General features: G+C 44.0%; 1 protein-coding gene across 1 annotated transcript in view; it reads left to right on the plus strand.

Moving 5' to 3' along the window:
• Window positions 1–17816, plus strand: part of TMEM131 (transmembrane protein 131) — a 227443-nt gene extending 209627 nt beyond the window's left edge. The window contains exons 33-41 of the mRNA XM_038551086.1: window positions 1705–1832; window positions 7836–7960; window positions 8157–8306; window positions 12267–12432; window positions 13593–13714; window positions 13801–13897; window positions 14674–14771; window positions 15539–15699; window positions 16741–17816. Coding sequence (XP_038407014.1) covers window positions 1705–1832; window positions 7836–7960; window positions 8157–8306; window positions 12267–12432; window positions 13593–13714; window positions 13801–13897; window positions 14674–14771; window positions 15539–15699; window positions 16741–17025 — 1332 coding nt within the window. The 3' untranslated portion in view covers window positions 17026–17816. The remainder of the gene's footprint in view (window positions 1–1704; window positions 1833–7835; window positions 7961–8156; window positions 8307–12266; window positions 12433–13592; window positions 13715–13800; window positions 13898–14673; window positions 14772–15538; window positions 15700–16740) is intronic.
• Window positions 17817–18781: the final 965 nt, after the last annotated feature.

Here is an 18781-nt window from a genome sequence, read left to right on the forward strand (position 1 = left end):
GGAGATGGGCAAAAATGGATGAGAGGGAGTGGGAGATACAGGCTTCCAATTGTGGAATGAAAGAGTCACAGGGATGAAAGGCACAGCATAGGGAATATAGGCAATGATATCACAGTAGCATTGATTGGTGAGCAGTAGGAGCAACACAGGGTGAGCATAGCATAATGTATAGAGATGTGAATCACTATGTTGTACCTTGAAACTTAAGCAACATTTGTGTCAGCTATACTCAAAATCTTTTTTAATGAAAATAGATACTGAGCACTGGAGTGCCAGACGTTGTGCTTGGGAGACAGCTGAGGACAAAAAGGCATCTACTTGTCCTCAAAGAGTTCATGGTATACAAAGTCCTTGTTGAGTCAAGTGTTCAAGAAATACTTCTTGAATAACTCAGAATAGTCTTAAAAGGTGTGTGGGCAAGAGGGTGTTTTAGCCCTTTTTCTGGTTATTTACTCCTGACAGCTAAGTAGATTGACCTGACATGACTTATTAAAACCCGGGTTGCTTTAATGACCATAAATGAAGCTGGGTAGCTTCTCATTTACCTTGTGCCAGTAACTCCTCCCATACCCACAGCTGTGCCCTCTTGTTGAACATGTCCTTCCCCTGTCTGTCCCCCTGCTTAGTCTCAGGACATCCTTGCACACAGTGCTGCTCCAGCTATGTGTGATGAAGAACCAGGGTGTTTATTTCCAATCTGTCATATAGGTGGTTCTACCACACATGAGAAGTACACACCCATGCCACATGCAGTTCCCCAGTGAGGTCAGTAATACCTGAGTGGATCTTTGCCCTTTTTGGGAGACAGGCTCACTGGTCTCATGCTTGGATGCCACAACAGCAAGGAATTACTATAAACATGCGTAGGTGCGGTTTTGGTACTTACCCAGTCAAGGCCCAGAAACCGCAGTGGGCAGACCAGTGACACAGCATGGCTTTAAGGTGCAGCTCAGGTGTGGCCTTCTCAGTGTAGGCTCCACACTCAGGCCAGGTAAGACTCAGGCCCTCCTCTGCTCCGGTCATAGCCAGTGGACATTTAGTTCCACACCGGGGTACAAGTTCATCTCCAACCATCATATGCATCTCCCACCTGCTAGACTTCATAGTCCTCGAGGAAGGGCCCTGGACCCCCATTGCCTAGCACCAAGGGGGTAACTAGTAAGTTGAGTGAGTGAATGAATAACTAAGCCCCTCTCATTGGGGGTGAATGGTTAGCATTAAACCCACCATAACACATAATCACAGTGTCATTTGTGAATGCCTCATGAATAGGTGTGAACACTTAGTATTGCCTGCACTGTTTTCTTGCTCTGAATTTTACCTGTACTTAGGATTAGGAACATTCTCAGGACTGTATGATTTTATATTGTTTTCCAAGCTGACTTTTCTTATAAAAGAGCAAGGTTTTACCCCCCAGTGCTTAAAAATGAAGGCTATCAATATGCTGCTGCCACTGCCACCACCCACCCCAGGCAGTTACAAGTATAAATAAAATAATATTTGTTATAATTCAGGCTCACCGAAACTTAATAATCAAAGGCTAAAAAATTGACAGACCACAATAAAGATAGAAAGGAGTTTATTGTTTTTACACATAAAACATTTATCTGCTACATCTTTGGTTTTGTGTTTCTGCCTTCATGTAGGACTATGTCACTCATTTTTATTAATCCTTCTCAGCAATTAAGTGTACCTCTTTTACAGGATACAGAAAAGCAAAAGGGAAAACAAGCCATGCCTGAAAAACATGAAAATGAAATGTCTCAAGTGAAGCAAAAAAGCAAAAAACTCTTAAATGTTAAGAAAGAAATCCCAACAGATGTGAAACCCAGGTAAGAAAAATTCATGTATGTGGAGAAATAAGGTATACATAAGACATTACGGTGAAATTGGGTCATGTTTTTGTGGGTGGGTTGGTTATTATGGGGTTTCTGCAACAAAAGCCACGACTGCACTGTATTACTCTCAGGTTTTTTCTAATGCCAGTGTTGATAGGGGACCACATACTTCTGATGTCAGACATGTAAAAGGCAGAGTTAATGACTTGTTATGAAAATTTAGGTTAGTAATTTGTTCCCAGGCAGAGAGCCATTTCAGTTCTGTACAAAGGTGACCTTGATAGTTTAACTACAGGTAGGAGTATAACTTTTCTCAAAAAGAGCTATGATCTTTTCACTAACCCAGAGCTGCAATCGGATTCTAGAATTTCTAGAAATAATTTATTCTTACCTTAAAAATGTTCAGGGCAGGGGCACCTGGGTGGTTCAGTCAGTCAAGCTGACTCTCGATTTTAGCTCAGATCATGATTTCAGGGTCCTGGGATTGAGTCCCAAAATCAGACTCCTTGCCCAGCAGAAAGTCTGCTGGAGATTCTGTCTCTCCTTCTGCCCTTCCCCCTCTTTTCTATCTCTCTTTCATTTAAAAAAAAATGCTCGGGATAGATATCCCCTATCAGATAAGAATTAAGTAGGAAATAACTCCATTCTAGTCACCATGGAACAGGATTCTGGTGGACCCCACAGGGAAGGCTTGCTCCAGAACGTTTCTTCAAGTAAATGAAACGGTTGAATTATTGGGTCATTAACTAAGGCTACATCATACTTTCATTAAACCTTAGATCTCCCAAATAAGCTAATTTTAGTTTTAACAATGTTCATGCCCTTCATAGTTGATCAGCATAGAAGCTGACATTCACCTTGTGTGGTAAGTGAGCATTGACCTAGGAATTTGAAGAAATTGGGTATAAATTACTAAAGGAGAGCATTGTTATCATTAGACTTGGCCTTACATTTTTGGAAGGCCTATTAAATACTCTAATTCTGGGAATAATAGGTGAGCTTTCCAGAAATACCAAGAAACTAGACTCTTTCCCTAGATAGCTTAACTCAGGCATGGGCAGTCTCTTCCATAGAACCAGAAGCTAATAAGAAATTAGGTGTTAACTCTAGTAAAATGAAATCTCGTCCCTGAAGTTATGAAATAATACAGCATATGGCAGTCATTAATTACTAACAGAATATTTATACCTAAAATTCACTCATGTGCAGATTGTTATTTGAGTGATCCAGTCCCACAGTTTGTTGAAAATAGTCTGACCCAGCTGGAAGCAATGTCAAATGGAGTAATGGTTGACACACTTGGATCTCTCTTGAGAACAATCAACCTGCGGCACTAATTAGTGCTAACAACATTCTGGTACCCCAGGACAGGAATAATACTCTAATGATAGGGATTATTCTTCTAGACCTTTTTTAGACTTAGGTGATTGATCAGATATTTCTAAGATTATGAGGCTAAAAAATACAAATTATGAAACACCCTAGTTTTCATGGAGATCTTGTAAGAATAGACAATCATGCTGTAATTCTCACCACAAATTTAAAAACCAAGCTTCTAAAAATGATCAGAACAAAACATTCCATAGCTGATTTTTCCCAAATCTTCTTGATTAGCCTTGATGCCTGAGCTGTCAGACATAATTTTTTTAAACAGTTTGTACGTGTTAATTCTTACCTTCATCCCTCTTCCACTCTGACTTCTGTTATATTACAAATTTTTATGAAATTGACCATTAGCAGAAATACCATAGCAAAACCATTCCACGGGTGACTTTTGCCCATTCTGCACTATGTGTATTAGCCTTGATGCCTGAGCTCAGAGATATAGTATTTTTCATACAAATACAACATGTTAATTTTACCCTCATCCCTTTTCCTCTGACTTCTACTGTATTCTGATTTTTTTTATAAAACAAGTTGACTATTAGCAGATTTGATTTTGAAAATTTTATAAGAGATTTCACTTGCATGCCACTAACTTTGTAAAGATTTCAAGTTCTCTGGTAAAGAAAAGGCTACAGTAGCCATTTCTCTACTGGCTCTCTGTCAAGGGATGGTTACAAGGATAACTCATGACTTCCTGCTACATAGTTAAGAGAAAAATCATTACTAGCAAGACAGTTTAACGTTTCTGAATTAATCTTTTTAAATTGTCTTTTGTAACTGGAGAAATCCATATGCACCCTTACCCTTCTAATCTCCTTAATCTAATGTCTTCAAACTCACCAATCTTGTTTTACATTTTTCCAAACTCAAGGAAGTATTAAGTAATAAAAATATTAAGAGTCAGAATTCATTAGTTCATCACTTAAATATGGAGTTAAACAAAGACTGGGTTTGGTTTTTTTTTTTTTAATAACCAGAAATGTGGCCTCTCCAAATAGAGCCATTCCCTGTGTACACTGAGTTATGACAGTAAGGGTCTTGCTCTGTCACTCAGGTGAAATCACTGCCAGTCCTAATATCAATGATGCCCAAAACTCCTGTCACCTCAGAAGTACTGTCAGTATCTTACTCTGTGATTCTGCAATCTGAAAGGTATAGATGCACTCTTAAAAAGAGATACCATGGGATCCCTGTGTGGCGCAGCGGTTTAGCACCTGCCTTTGGCTCAGGGCATGATCCTGGAGACCCGGGATCAAATCCCACGTCGGGCTCCTGGTGCATGGAGCCTGCTTCTCCCTCTGCCTGTGTCTCTGCCTCTCTCTCTCTCTCTCTCTCTCTCTCTCTCTCTGTGACTATCATAAATAAATAAAAAATAAATTAAAAAAAATAACCAGTATCCAGATTTAAAAAAAAAAAGATACCATTAATAAGTCATATATGTATTATCACCTTCTTTTTAAAGCTTTATCTGATTGGGAATAAATGTTTCTTCTACATGTCAGTTAGCCAAAATGTTGTATTCTAATATTAATAAAATCTGTGGACTTAGTTCACATTTGCTTTATCAAAAATTAGTCTTTAAATACTGTCTTTAAATTACTGGAGTAAAAAAAATAAAAAAATAAAAAATAAATAAATTACTGGAGTATTATGTTAACTCTAAGCCAGAAGGCCATATCCTGAAAGGTTGAGGAATTTGAATTAGTGTTCTTATAAATAGGAGGGTGATAAACCCAGAGCAGTGTCATCATCTCTGCCACTGTAGCCACTTCCTACCATACTCCTACAAGTTTACCTCAAAAAATCATTTCCTGGGAGTGGGGAGCAAAGTGTTGCAATAGCAGAGACCTAGCCAATCCATCTTGGCCAGCTTCGACTCCATAGAAGGGAATCGGCCTGTAGACTTCCAGAAGACTGTATTTTAGGTCCAAGATGCCAGGGAATGAGAGTTCCATCTCAGGCACAGAAAGGACTCTGTGGAACTGGGCCTGGTTTAGGATAGCAACTATCCTTCTGTTTTCTTTATTTGTCAACATTTTACATGCTGTATGGCTTAAAGGTAATAATCTAAAATGAAGGGGGAGAAAAGTTTTCATAGAATAATTGGACTATCTACTATTCTGCTCTAACAGCGCATTCCACTCAGAGCCATGGGCGCCACATTTCACACACTGGCCTCCTGACCTGAGAGCACTGGGAAAGCTCTAGCCTTGGCTTTAGCTCTCTGCCTCCCCCTCCTTCCCCAGACGGGGGCATAGACTGCACATTACATGAGCAAAAATAAAGCCTGGCATCTGAAACTACCTTACACTTTTTCCCTTTTAGAAAGAATCATTTCAATTAAGTAGGCTCTTAACCTATTTTATTCAAAAGCCTTTAAAGAAGGTTTATTGATAAAGATCATCTAGCTTAATTTAGGCAAGTATGAATCAGCAAAAATAGGTATCTGGCACCTTTTTTTCTTAAAAGCCAACTAATTTTACAGTGGCATAGAGTTATGTTTGTATAAATAGCCCCCACCCCCACCCCCGTACTTATAAATGACTTAATTTAAAAATAACTTCCACACACCTACCTCTGCCACCACCACCAGAGGTGTCTGTTTCTGTTTCATGGGAGCCTTTGTTTTTTGGGTTTCTTTTTTAAGATGGAGTTTTTAAATAACACTGTCAGAAGTGGAAGGACATGGAAGATTTATAAAACTGTAGCATTAATATTCTTGCCCGTAAACAGTAAATTTTTTCACACTGGTTTGTTAACTTGCCAAAAATTCTACTTACTTGGGTTAACTGAGCCCTTTGGATTTTTGGTTGGCTCTTTTACTAATTCCAAATATAATACCTATTTATTTATTATAGAAAATTTGTAAAATACATAGAAACAAAAGAAAGAAAAGAAAATGACCTTTAACCTACTACCATATAAATATTTGTAAATAGCCTATGTTAAAATATATTTCTTTATATTATTAATAATATTTATATACTATCCTATAGTCTGGAAGGTTTGAAACATTCTGACCTTTGAGATCTAGTGTAGTATGGTGGGCTGTCCCTGTCCCAGAACCTAGCAAACACTGGCTGCCTTCTAGGAGTGAGAAGTGGAGTAGCAAGGTAGGAAGGTAATGCCGTGCATGAAGAAAGAACCTGAAGGATAGGCTGGGGGAAGCCAGAGGGGTGTGTTGGATTCACACACCTGGGGCTTGGGGACAGAATAGGAAGTACCCTAAGGTAGAAAATGCCAGAGACACACCCACTTTAGAATATCTACATCAGCCAGTAAACTTTGTCAGATTTTTAATGAAAAGCAAGCTATCAGCTCAGCCTTGAACTGACAGCTTTCTGGCCATCACCAGGAGAAGGTAGAGATCACTGATGATTTTTGGAAGAATTCTCATAAGAGGCCCCTGGGTTCTCTCAGCTATGTCTCAGCCTTCTCGGGAAAATGCCCTTCTATGGACCACGTTAGCTTAGCTTCCATCAGGGGCCTTCCGAAGCCTATGACTTGATCTTGGTGGGCATTACAGAAACAATTTTGTAAAGAATATCTTTATTCTTCCAGATAGTTACATTGCTCACACTGCTACCTCCTATAAGGTCATCTACCCATTTCTCCTAGAGATTGCTTCTCTTCCAGTGAATTTTTTTTTAAAGATTTTATTTATTTATTCATGAAAGACAGATTGAGACGGGAGAAGCAGGCTCCCTATAGAGAGCCTGATGTGGGACTTGATCCCAGGACCCAGAGATCACACCCTGAGCTGAAGGCAGATGCTCAACCACTGAGCCACCCAGGCGTTCCTCTCCCAGGCAATGTTAACATTTTCTTCAGCAGGCTACGGAAACTTAAAATACCCCAGCATGCCTCCCATTTTGCCTTGGACAGAAAGGTCAGAGCCAATTCTCTTCATACATGTTTATTATGTTAGGCTAACCTCTAAATCTTTTAGAATCATGTGCACTCTAAATAAATAAAAAAGAATACTTAAATTTTTTGCTCAGGGTTAACCTTGAGTTCAAGAATAAAGAAGAAAATCCTTTTCTCCCTACTCACCCTAGAACTTAGGCAAATCCCTTACTTAATCCTGCTGCTCTGCAGTAGGCTAGTGAATTTTCATAGGTGACCCAGGATCTTAGCCCTGCTTCATTTCATGGTTTCTATGAGAAACATGTGCAGACCCTTTGACATTTTAAGTCTGAGACCTTTCAGAATCTCCACATTCAGGAATCCTGCTAGTAGTCCAAATGCTGGGAGAGACTCCTTAACAAGCAAAATGACTGTATTTAGCATCCCCCAAAACAGCAAGTCTGTGCTAAAGGTTTTACATATTATGTGAGGTTGTGGGTACTCTAACTCATTCTATATTATCAAATAATGGACTTCCATTCATTGTAGCAAAGGATAAATCTGCAAGTGCTGTGTGTCTCCTGAACAGTCTTAGAAACATTTGGAAAGCAGCAGTGTTAAATTAGGACCATGACTACATAGTGCCTGAGGAGGCCAGATTAGAGAAACATATACAGTGAAAATTGTAGCATCATCAATGACTTCTACTCTCTACTCCAAAACGAAGGCATACATCTGAATTTTCCACCCGTGATTGTCTTCCAGTTCTTTAGAGCTCCCTTATACCCCCCCATTGGAAAGTAAACAGCGCAGAAATCTCCCTACCAAGATTCCTCTTCCAACTGCATTGACAAGTGGATCCAAATCACGAAATTCCCAGAAAACAAAAGGTATTTTCATTTGACTGTACAGATATTTCCATGATTCGTTGTATTAGTAACTAGTAGTTGTAAGTTACCAGTAATCAATTAGTAGCTATAAGAAGCTGCAGTGGTGTTCTCATCCTCATTAGGAGGTTCATTGAGACAAGACCTGAAAGGAATTATCCTCCATTAATGATTTTTTTTTCTCCCGATTTTTGTGCAGGTACAACTAAGTTAGTGGATAACAGGCCACCTGTCCTAGCAAAATTCCTCCCCAATAGTCAAGAACTAGGCAACACCAGTAGCTCAGAGGGTGAAAAAGACTCTCCACCACCAGAATGGGATTCCGTGCCAGTTCACAAACCCGGCAGCTGTAAGTATGGGGATTTAGAAACCACGTTGCCCTACTCTGGGCAGAAAAACCCCACAGGGTGTGTTGCTTTGAAAGGAGGCCTGGCATCTGCAGTCTGCTGGAAGCTACTTCTACCAGCCAGCCAAAGCCCATTGTTCTGCCCTTTGTGAAACTGTCATCATTTTTTTGGCCTTTTTGAGAGTGTTTACACCAGAGAAAACAGTAGACAGTTCACACGAGGGCTCTTTATCCAGAGGTGGTAAACCACACCACTTCCCAGTATACAAAATGGAAAGATCTGTCTGGAGCACTGAATCATCCAAAGAAATACTTCTTTATGAAACTGTAGCCATTATTAGTTCCTCATACATTTACAGTGTAATAATTTTGTAAAAATTCAATCTTCCTTCAACTTGACACATCTTTTACATAAACAGCCTATGTGAGGGTTTCATTATTTTACTCACTAGGTTCTTGATCTTGTTTGTCAAACTTGGCCTACCATAAATCATGACAGTAGCACAGGCTACTAAAATAAGATAGAGGTCCTCATCCTAGATACTTAGGACCCAAAATAGAAGATAACAGAGACAACCCAAGGGAGGGGCCTAATTATAGGGATTTAGGGTCAAGAGTGGACCAGCTTGAGGACTGATTCATGTGTTTAGAGTGAATTCACACTTAGTTTGTGCCAGAGGGAAAATCGAGGTTGAACAACAAGATTGTTTGGGGTCAAGGGGGATTTAAATGAAAGAGTGGGTGATGGAAGCCCTCAGTGAGTTGAATGAGAAAAAGAACTTGAAAACCCAAGTGCAGTATACATTAAGCATGGTGCCTTTTACATATTCACTTATATAAATACACAGTGGACAGAGGTGCTGTGTTAAAATCTGTAGCCCCCTAATTGCTAGGAGATGTCCTGGCACTTTTAATACTATTTTTTGCCTGGGGTTGAGGTATAAACCTAAATCCCTGATCATTCAAGAGGTCTTGAACAAATCTCCCAGTAGTCCCTGTGTCCAGGCTGAATGCTTTTTGTTAGATTCCCCTCTGAGGTTTCAACTGGACGCTGGTCCTTGGCTTCTACTTTGATTTGGGCAGTTACACATTAAACAGACATCACCTCCATGGTGGGAGGTTTCCAGCACTGGGAATACAGTGTTCCCAGGGAGTGAGTTTCATAGAGTTGTTTGCAACCCAGTGATGTGAACATAAGCTCTGCTGGTGTGAGTAATACAATACATGGTGCAGGAAAGAAGGGTCATGGCCTCGGTCACAGCCTTCAAGACAAGAGAGCTGGCTGTGACGGTGTTACCACCAAGTGGTTCCTGAGGAGCATCACTCCTTTGGGATAGAGGAGAAAAAGATGACCAGATCCAACCCCATGTGAGTTTGGCTCCACACCTCAGGAGGGGAGAAATGTGAGAAATGCTAGACAAATGGTCTGGAGAAGAAAATGTTTGAAAAACACAGTGCTGTGGGCCTCTGTTTCCTCCCCAGGCCCATCCAGGAAGGCCAACTGATGCCTACCAAGAGAGCTCAGTGCCTCAGGGCAGAGCTCCCTATCATACAGCTGAATGGCTTTGCCACTGGAAAAAGTGTATACTCACTCCAAGGCCCACCTCTGCATAATTATTTTGTGTTCAGCCAAGGAATACCTTACCTTGATCCCACAACCTATAACCTCTCTGCTCTCTCCACCAACCTTACTCAAAAGTTCTAGCAGGGCTTCATTATATACACATTATTGCTACATGAACCATTAAGAACCAAGACTGATTCTAATTCACTTCCCCTACCCTGCTTTCTCATCTTTTCTCCCTCTTCCACCCTTTGCTGATAATGGATCTGGCTGAGACCTAGCCTCCAAACCCTGTTAGTACCACTTCACTTTCTAGGCTTCCCAGCAGGTTAAAGCATCTTCCATTCAAGGCTGTGCCAAGCCCACACCTCACTGGGAATCCATGTATAGAGATCTCTCTACCCTCAGGCAGCACCCCTTATAGCATGGTATCCTGTATCCATTGGAGATACTGAGAAAATTATCCTGGAACAATGTCATGACTTTAAAAGACAACAAATCCGAGGGGTTACTGAAAGGCAAATAGAAAGCCACAGAGGAAGTATATTGAGTCAACAAGTTCTCTAATTGCACATGCCCTGTGCTATTCTTGATCACCTCCTACCTTTCCCCCAATCTCTCTTCCTTCTTCAAACATTAGTCCATAAGGTCTTTTTCTGACTTTTCTTAACTTCTCCTGTTTTGTTCCAACATTTATTAAGTGCTCTGCAGTTACTGGCCCAGTGAAACACATCCCACTAAAGGGCAGTTGTGAGGGGATGCCATGCACTCTCCCCCAGGCTGAGCACTGGGGCCTACAAGCACACATGAGACAGCATGTGGCCTGTTCCACTGTGGACAGTTCCTAACTCACTTCTTGAGGACTGGGGGAAGATCAGAAATGGTGACATACAAGAGGGGCTAGGGAAGGATCAGGACAGTTGTACAAATAACGACCCTACATGTAGAAGTGATACCAGACCGTCACACTGTGCTGTGGTGGCTTCCAAGGCAGGCAAAAAGGTGGATAGCTTTGAGCAGGACCCGTACAGGAGATGGCATTTGAGATGGGCCCTGAGCACAGGCAGCAAGTCCACAGACAACAGAGCATGTAAGGAAGGGATTATCCACATAATGAGGTGTGAGAATTGTGGAGTGAAGACAAGGACAGTGAATAAGGTGCCAGTACCACTGAGGAAAGTCAGAATCCTGGGGTAGGTACAAGATGGCACTGAGGATGGCGAATGAACAGATAGCCTGGGCTTCAACAGGAAGGGTGTTAAGTATGACTGTGCCATAACTGATGCCTTGACATAACCGAGGAACATGCAGCTTTATCCAGGGTCTGAGCGAGAATCAGATTGGGGTTTGGGGAGAATCACTGGGAGTTTGGGGAGAATCACTGGTGTGGGAGAGAATCACAACGGAAGTGGAAACACCGTGCCAAGCAGGCTTCAGTTCTGGAAGTGAAACAGACCCTTCACAGAAAATGAGAGTAGAGCAGACCATCTTCACTGTAGACGGGGCTGGCATGGGGCACGAAGGGCCATCAGGAGGGGATAAGATGGAAATGTGCCAGGGCGGAAGAGCAAGCTGTGTTGGGCCGGGATGAGAAATGAGGGAGACAAGGCGAGGCAGGTGGGCCAGGATAACTGGGTAGATGTGCCACCTCACACACCAGGAGCCCATGGAGACTGAATTTGCAGAAGCCAGAGCCCCTCCTTTGCACAAACTCTTGTATCGCAGTAGCCGGAGCAGGATGCCACCATGCTGCACATGGTAGACATTCAAGAGGATGCCGTTTTCTTAAAGAGATCATATGTGTTTCCTTTTAGTGAGTGCAAAACAAATATTTCACGACAGAAGTTTTTTCTGTTTTAAAACTTTCAAACACCTGTGTACACATTACCCTGCAGGGCAGCAGGACTCTCCTAGGAGCTTGGATCCTTGGAAAACAGCCTGGGGGTGGCAGCGCACCAGGGGTGCCCATGCCGTGCAGGGTAGGGTCTCATTGTAGGACTCGGGGGCGTTTCGCCTGCCACCCTGCACCTGCTGCAGGTATGAGCCTGGGTGGAAGGACAGAGACTCTTTCCAGTTCCAAGCAGTGACATCACCTGGCTGTCCCTGAAGGACCTGGAAAAGCCGCCTTTGCAGCCTGAGGTGGGAGGAGCAGTCCAGGAGGGTCCTGTAGAGCACTGAGCAGAGAGCAGTCACACTGGGGACTCGGAAAGCCTCAGAGTGCAGAGACACACAGGACTTCCCTTTTTCCTTTCAAACCTTTAAACAGAAGACATGTAAAAGCTTTTGGGTTTTTTTATAGAAGCCCTTGAGTTCTGAATTGTATCAGAACATCAAAAGTAACTAATTTCAAAAGTAAAAATCAAAATGCTACATTGAGACCCTTTATTTTTCATTTCCAGCTACGGACAGTCTTTATAAACTTTCTCTGCAAACCCTCAACGCAGACATTTTCTTAAAACAACGTCAGACCTCACCGACACCTGCCTCTCCCTCTCCCCCCGCTGCTCCTTGCCCGTTCTCGGCCCGGGGCAGCTACAGCAGCATCGTCAACAGCAGCTCCAGCAGGTGGGTCCCTGGCTGCTCCCCACTCTTGAGATGACTAAGCTCTGTAAATGCTTGTGCCCTCCGAGTGGAAACGCTCAGTGGTCACAGCCTGCTGCCCTGGCTTGCCTCTCGTGTCTGTCCTCTGCAGTGTTCTGCCCTTTGCAGGGGGAGGGGGGGAGTGTGCAGTGTCCCATCCCAGCAGTGCATCATTTAACTTCGTAGAATTACATTCTAAATCAAGAGTCAGTAAGCATCCTAAGTAGTAAATGAAGATCTACAGATGCCTTGTGTATTGAGGAAGTGGCTTTACAGGACATTTATTTTGACCTTCTGGCAGTGGAGCCGAGCGGTTACAAGGGCAGGGTCTGGTGCGAGACTGGCTGCCGCCAGAGGGGCTGCAGGAGGTGCCGTGCACATAGGAGGCTGCGACCACCCCTTGACTGTGCTCCTTGCTCCTCCCTGGAGACCCAGAGCCCCCACTGTGTTTGCCTAACTCAGTGTAACAATAACCTCAGTGGGAGAGAGGAGCCTGGAAGGAGTTCCATCAGCACTATATGTCCGCCCCAGCAAGCCCGGCTCAGGTGCCATCACCCTCCCTGCTTTTGCACTGGGGAACCACTGGCCTGAACCCACAGCAAGCCTGCCCAGTGTTTCTCTCTTGCCAAAGAGGCAGTGAGGACTGAGCCGGGGGCAGGCTGCCCTGCTCAGGGCCCTTACCGAACCAGGCACCATACCAGGTCCTGACTAGTACTATAGTACTGGACAGGAGCCTTCAGCCCTGTCACCTGTTGTTGCCCACCAGCGAGCCCTTATTGTCCTCCTCGGCCCATGACTGGTGGCTCCCTATCTAGTGTTCTCTAAAATGAGAGCAGCCTTTCTAGTTGCTCATCCCTGCCCTTCTATTTTCACACCTTTCCCTGAAGTACCTTACGTCCTCTGAGACTGATGGCACAGTCTTGGGTCTGGGAACATTTTACATGAGGCCAAGCCATGCTCTGGGGGCTGCCCTGGGCTGTTTCCAGGTTCCCATCCAAACCTGGGCCCAGCCACAGTGAGGGTACTGTGTGGGCTCCACCCTGTGGCAGCCACACCACCTAAGACAATTGCCCGCCCCCCCCCCCCCATGGGCCTCCACCATGGACTACGGAGGAATGACCCTTCTCTCTGCCTCTTCCTTCAAGTGACCCTAAAACCAAGCAGCCAAATGGAAGCAAACACAAATTGACAAAAGCAGCCTCACTCCCTGGCAAGAATGGCAACCCCACTTTTGCTGCAGTCACAGCCGGCTACGACAAAAGCCCAGGTGAGTGGCTTGCTGTCAGACCTTTCACAGCTGGGCTTCGGGCATGGTGGAATTGTCTTTCATTGATTCAGAGTCCATTGTTACAGGTGGGAATGGCTTTGCTAAAGTTTCTTCAAACAAAACAGATTTTTCCAGCAGCCTTGGCATTTCACACACTCCTGTCGACAGCGATGGCTCAGACAGGTACAGTAGACCATTCTTAATCAAAAGAAAAATAAAAGTCAAGGTTAGGTTCTTCCATCCATAGGCGTATTTCCCCTAGATTAGAAGTAGGCCATCAAAGTGGTCGGTGCCTCTAGGAACTCTTATCTTTGGGGTGGAAGCAGAAAGCCTGGTTGCTGTGCTTCTACTGGTTGGCTTCCCCAACAGAGGGGCAGGTGTGTTTTCATCCTTCTTCATTAGCATGGTCTGTCATAAGAAAAGATGTGATCTGATAATTAGCGATAGGGAACAAAATGTGATTGAGAAGGAAATTATAGTACTAGACAGTGTATAGTAAATTAATTGGAGGCGACACTTTCCTGACCCAAGCAACCCTCCCAGGCATACATGCACTTATTGCCTCGGTTCATTTTCCCAGATAAATAACAGTAAAGGTTGTTAGTACAGCACCAATTTTACCTACCTTGTACTAAAAGGAATGAGTCCTAGATTTGAAGTTTTTAAATAAATCTTCCATTACCAAAAAATAAACATAAGAGAAAAACCATACCTGTTCTCTCTGCAAAACACTTGCTTTGAACCAGGCTTGCAGCTTCCGGGAGGCTAGGAGCGCAGGACCTCTCTGTGCCTGAATCCTGTGTAGCAGAGAAGCCATGTTCAGTTCTGCCTTTGTCTTTAATATCTGAGTGCCCCCAGTTGAAGCAGCGCCTGCTGTTTCTGAAGCCATGCGTAACAGGCCTGTTCCCACTAACCATTATACATCTCTGTGTGTTGCATTTTCCTCCTGTAACATCCAGCTCGGGTTTGTGGAGTCCCGCCAGCAACCCCAGCAGCCCTGACTTCACACCCCTCAATTCGTTCTCGGCCTTTGGAAATTCTTTTAACCTAACTGGTGGTGAGTGTTTAACACTAGACCTACACTAATAAGCCTGTGGACAAAGAAGGAAGGAAGATGAGGCCTAGTTTTGTGTGTGGAGAAACGCATGAAATAGGAAAGCCCGTCATTTAGCAGGCGTTTCCCAGGTGCGTCTCCTTGTCCTTGGAGTCCAGCACCAAGAGACCGGATGTATGCAGGCTGACTCTAGGGCAGCTGCCTGCTGCTCTCCCAGTCAGGTGCTCGGGAGCCCAGGCCTCCTCAGCCCCTGGGACAGTGGTCCATGAAGAGCGAGGCCCAGCAAGAAGCTGTCAGAAGGGTCTCCTCCCCCCTTCCCCCACCCGTTACCAGCCCAGGGGTCTGTTGGAGCCAGCTCAGGGCCGTGAGTGCCGGTTGGTTTGTGTTCCCCAGCATTTATTTAAGAACTTGAGCAAGCCTTCTGTGTCTGAGAGATTACTCCAGGCCATGCTGGGCTCCTTACTTGGTGTCTGGAATTAGAGGCAATAATGTGAACTTTGCATTAGATGCAGTCATGTCAAAGCTGGGGTGTTTGCACTTGATGCCATTCAGTGATGGGACGGGTAAAGAGCTCAGATTGGGTGCCGCGTGCTTGGGTTCCGGGGACTGCCCCGGTGCCCCATTCCCCCAGGGTGTGGTGGGCTGATAGGCCAGGTGGGAGGCTCCGAGTGAGCAGTGGGGCCCAGGCGCCTCCGAGTGAATGCCCCGTTTTGTCCTAGGTGAGTGAACGTGGCACAGTAATACAGACTTGATGGTTTCCTCCCTTGCAGAGGTTTTCAGCAAACTCGGGTTATCTCGGTCATGCAATCAGGCCTCCCAAAGAGGCTGGAACGAGTTTAGCAGTGGCCCTTCCTACCTTTGGGACTCCCCAGCAACGGATCCCAGCCCTTCCTGGCCAGGCAGTTCCAGTTCCCCGACCCACACGGCCACAGTGAGTACTCAGGCCTTGGCCTCTCCTGCTCCCTCATCATTACTGCTGGTTTTGTCGCTGTTACTCAGGCGACACTGACGCTGTTATATAAAGACCAGACGGCAGTGTGGAAGGTGAAGGCTAGTTCCTTTAGGGTCCCCATTGCTGGGTCTTCGTATTCTTCCAGAGTGACCCATCCCTAGTCCTCAGAGCTATTACAGTCCAGAAATTAGAGGAAGAACAAGTGAGCACCTGTGGCTGTGTCTCCTAGTTGAGGAGTCATCAGCCTCTTCCCAGCCTGCGAATCAGCCTGCACATGAGGCTGGGAGCCAGACGGCACTGACAGTGGGCTTCAGCCTCTCTGTCCTGTGGCCCCTTGGGCCCCCAAGAGCCAGCTGCTAGAAGGTTGCATTGAGTTTGCTTCTGGGAAACAACTCTGTCTTAGCTTGAGCTTTTCCAGTGTACCTTTGTTTGGTTTTCAGCTAAATTTTTCTGTAAAGATCATGTTCCAAAAAAGTATTCTTACCAAGATAATTACTGGTTTCAGCTCTCACCCCACTGTGATTCCTTCTGCATTCTCAGGAAAACTAAATTAGGCAGGCAGGGTTGAAAGCAGATATTTTACCTTCATATATTTCAAAGCTTGTCATCACTTGAAGTCATTCTGGCTTCAGTTTTAAAGAATGGTTAAGATGCTTCTAAAGCAGGGGTCAGTAAATACTGTAGGCTTTGCTGACCATACATTGCTGCTTTGCATCTGGTCACCTCTGCCACAGTAGCAAGAAGTAGCCAGACGGCACATCAGCAAGCTGCTACAGCGTGTTCTAGCAAACCTTTTATTTGCAGAAACAGGCAGGGCTGGATCGGGCCCACTGACTGTAGTTTGTCAACTCTTCCTTAAGTTATCAGACCTGTCTGCTCAGACTCTGAGATGGCTGTATGTGAAAAACATTTGTTTCAAAGTAAGGTGAAAGAAACTATGGCCCAGCCCTGATTTGTAGCATAAGCTTCGCCAGCGTTGCCACCTGCCTGCTCCATGCTGTGTATTTTCTGTCTTGTCAGTCGATCCTTGGCAACACCAGCAGCTTGTGGACCAGCACTCCGTTCAGCAGCTCGATCTGGTCCAGCAACCTGAACAGTACCCTGCCCTTCACCACTCCAGCCAGCACGCTGCCCAGCATTGGCCTCATGGGCACAGAGAACTCCTCTGCTTCCCATGCTCCCTCCACCTCTGGCCCAGCCGACGATTTGGGGCAGACCTACAACCCATGGCGGATATGGAGCCCCACAATCGGAAGAAGAAGCTCTGATCCTTGGTCTAATTCACACTTCCCTCATGAGAATTGAAATTAGGCAAAAAAAAAAACAAAACCACAAAGTGGGGGCCCTTCATCTAGATCATGATATGCCAGTTTTGAGACCTCTTTTTAAGGCTGTTACTGCTGTAGCTTCCCACTCCCCACCCTCCTCATCTTTGCAAAACAGATTCAAGCAGGGCAGGCTTGTACCACTCGCTTCTTTCAGATCTTTCTTGCAATTATGAGAATACGAGATTTGCTGTTGTGCTTTTAGGGAAAAGTCTGGACTCAGCCACAAACTCTAATAAGACCTGTACATCTGAAAAACCTTAACTGCTATCAAGTTTCCACCACCTGTCTTCTTCCATCCTTTATTTATCTGTATGAACACAAATTTGACATTTACAGCTAAGGAAATAATTTGAGTTGATTCAGAAGTCCTGGCATGTGACAATTTTATTAAATTACCAAGTTTGGTTTTTAATAATTTCGCAATATTATGCACCAAGATCTAATTTTAAAAATGTATGAGGACTTTGTGCTGAAAAATACAGAGTATTTTTTTAAAATAAGGCTGTCTTGGTTTAAAAGCAGATTACAGAAATGTAAGTCAACTTTAAGAACAGTGAATGAATGTAAAAACATTCGGTTGAGACCATATGCATTTTCTGTGCTGTTTGTACTTGAGGTATGTACCATTTGTATACCTGAATTTATTTTAAAGATAAACTGAAATGCACATAGCCAAGTCTTGGGATACAAGATTGAATGTGTATTTCTTAAAAATACAACTTTGTGTTGTACTTTGAAATAAATGATGCTTTTTTCAAAAGCCTTGAATAGTTGTGTGTCCCTTCTTTATGGCAAGATGAATTTACTTGGATCCTCTCACCCCAAAATATATCATTCTATCATTGCCTGTGCAGTTTGATTTATCGTAGCTGGAACCTCCTGTGGTCTAACTAAATTCCATGTCTTTCCATGGTGGTCACCAAAGGTCCTTGAGAGAAAACAATTGACATGCCTAAAATGTATTCGTTTAAACAGAAGTGTGTTGACTCTTTCCCAATTTTAAAATACCCACAAATCCTAATGGCACCTGTAGAAATAACACATACCAGGCAAGTTGGGTATGCCAAAATGCATCAACTTGGTTTAATCTTTCAGAAAGTCTTACCTGCTCCAATTTGCTTTTCTCTCCCACCTGCTTATTTGCAGTCTATTTTAAAGCCAGCCTCTGAACACTCAGCCTTGCTGGGTAACCAGGAGATGCTAACCATAAATGTTCTGAGGTCAATTACATCATTAAAAAAAATCCAACCATCCTCAAGGTCAGACTGGTTTAGGTGAAATATACAAAATGAATTTGAGTCCGACCTCTTCTCTGCTTTACACCAACACTCAGTAGAACCAGCCACATAGCTTTTCCAACCTGTATTTTGCCCCTCGGGGCACCAGATTCCTGTACAGTCAGAGCTCTGGTGCTCTGGACCCATCGCAGACCTGGACCTTACACAGTCTCACTCAGGATCTCCTGTGTGCACTTGCAAAACTGAGACACACTTAAGGCTTGAGAGTCTTTCTCCACAAAAGCACATAAGGCATTACAGAGGTATGAAAACAGGTGAGCTTTGTATTAACCCTCATTTACAAAAGAAACATGGTTTGCAAACTTCACCTCAATAAAGGTATCTCCTTAAGGGCTCCTGAACTTCTTCATAAGAATGACCTGAGACTCCCAAAGGCCTTCCTCTTTTAAGTTCTAATTTCACCCTATGCTGCTCTCAGTAGCACCATCCATCCAC

This window comes from Canis lupus, chromosome 10 (genome assembly GCF_011100685.1).
Source record: "Canis lupus familiaris isolate Mischka breed German Shepherd chromosome 10, alternate assembly UU_Cfam_GSD_1.0, whole genome shotgun sequence".
Classification (NCBI taxonomy): Eukaryota; Metazoa; Chordata; class Mammalia; order Carnivora; family Canidae; genus Canis; species Canis lupus.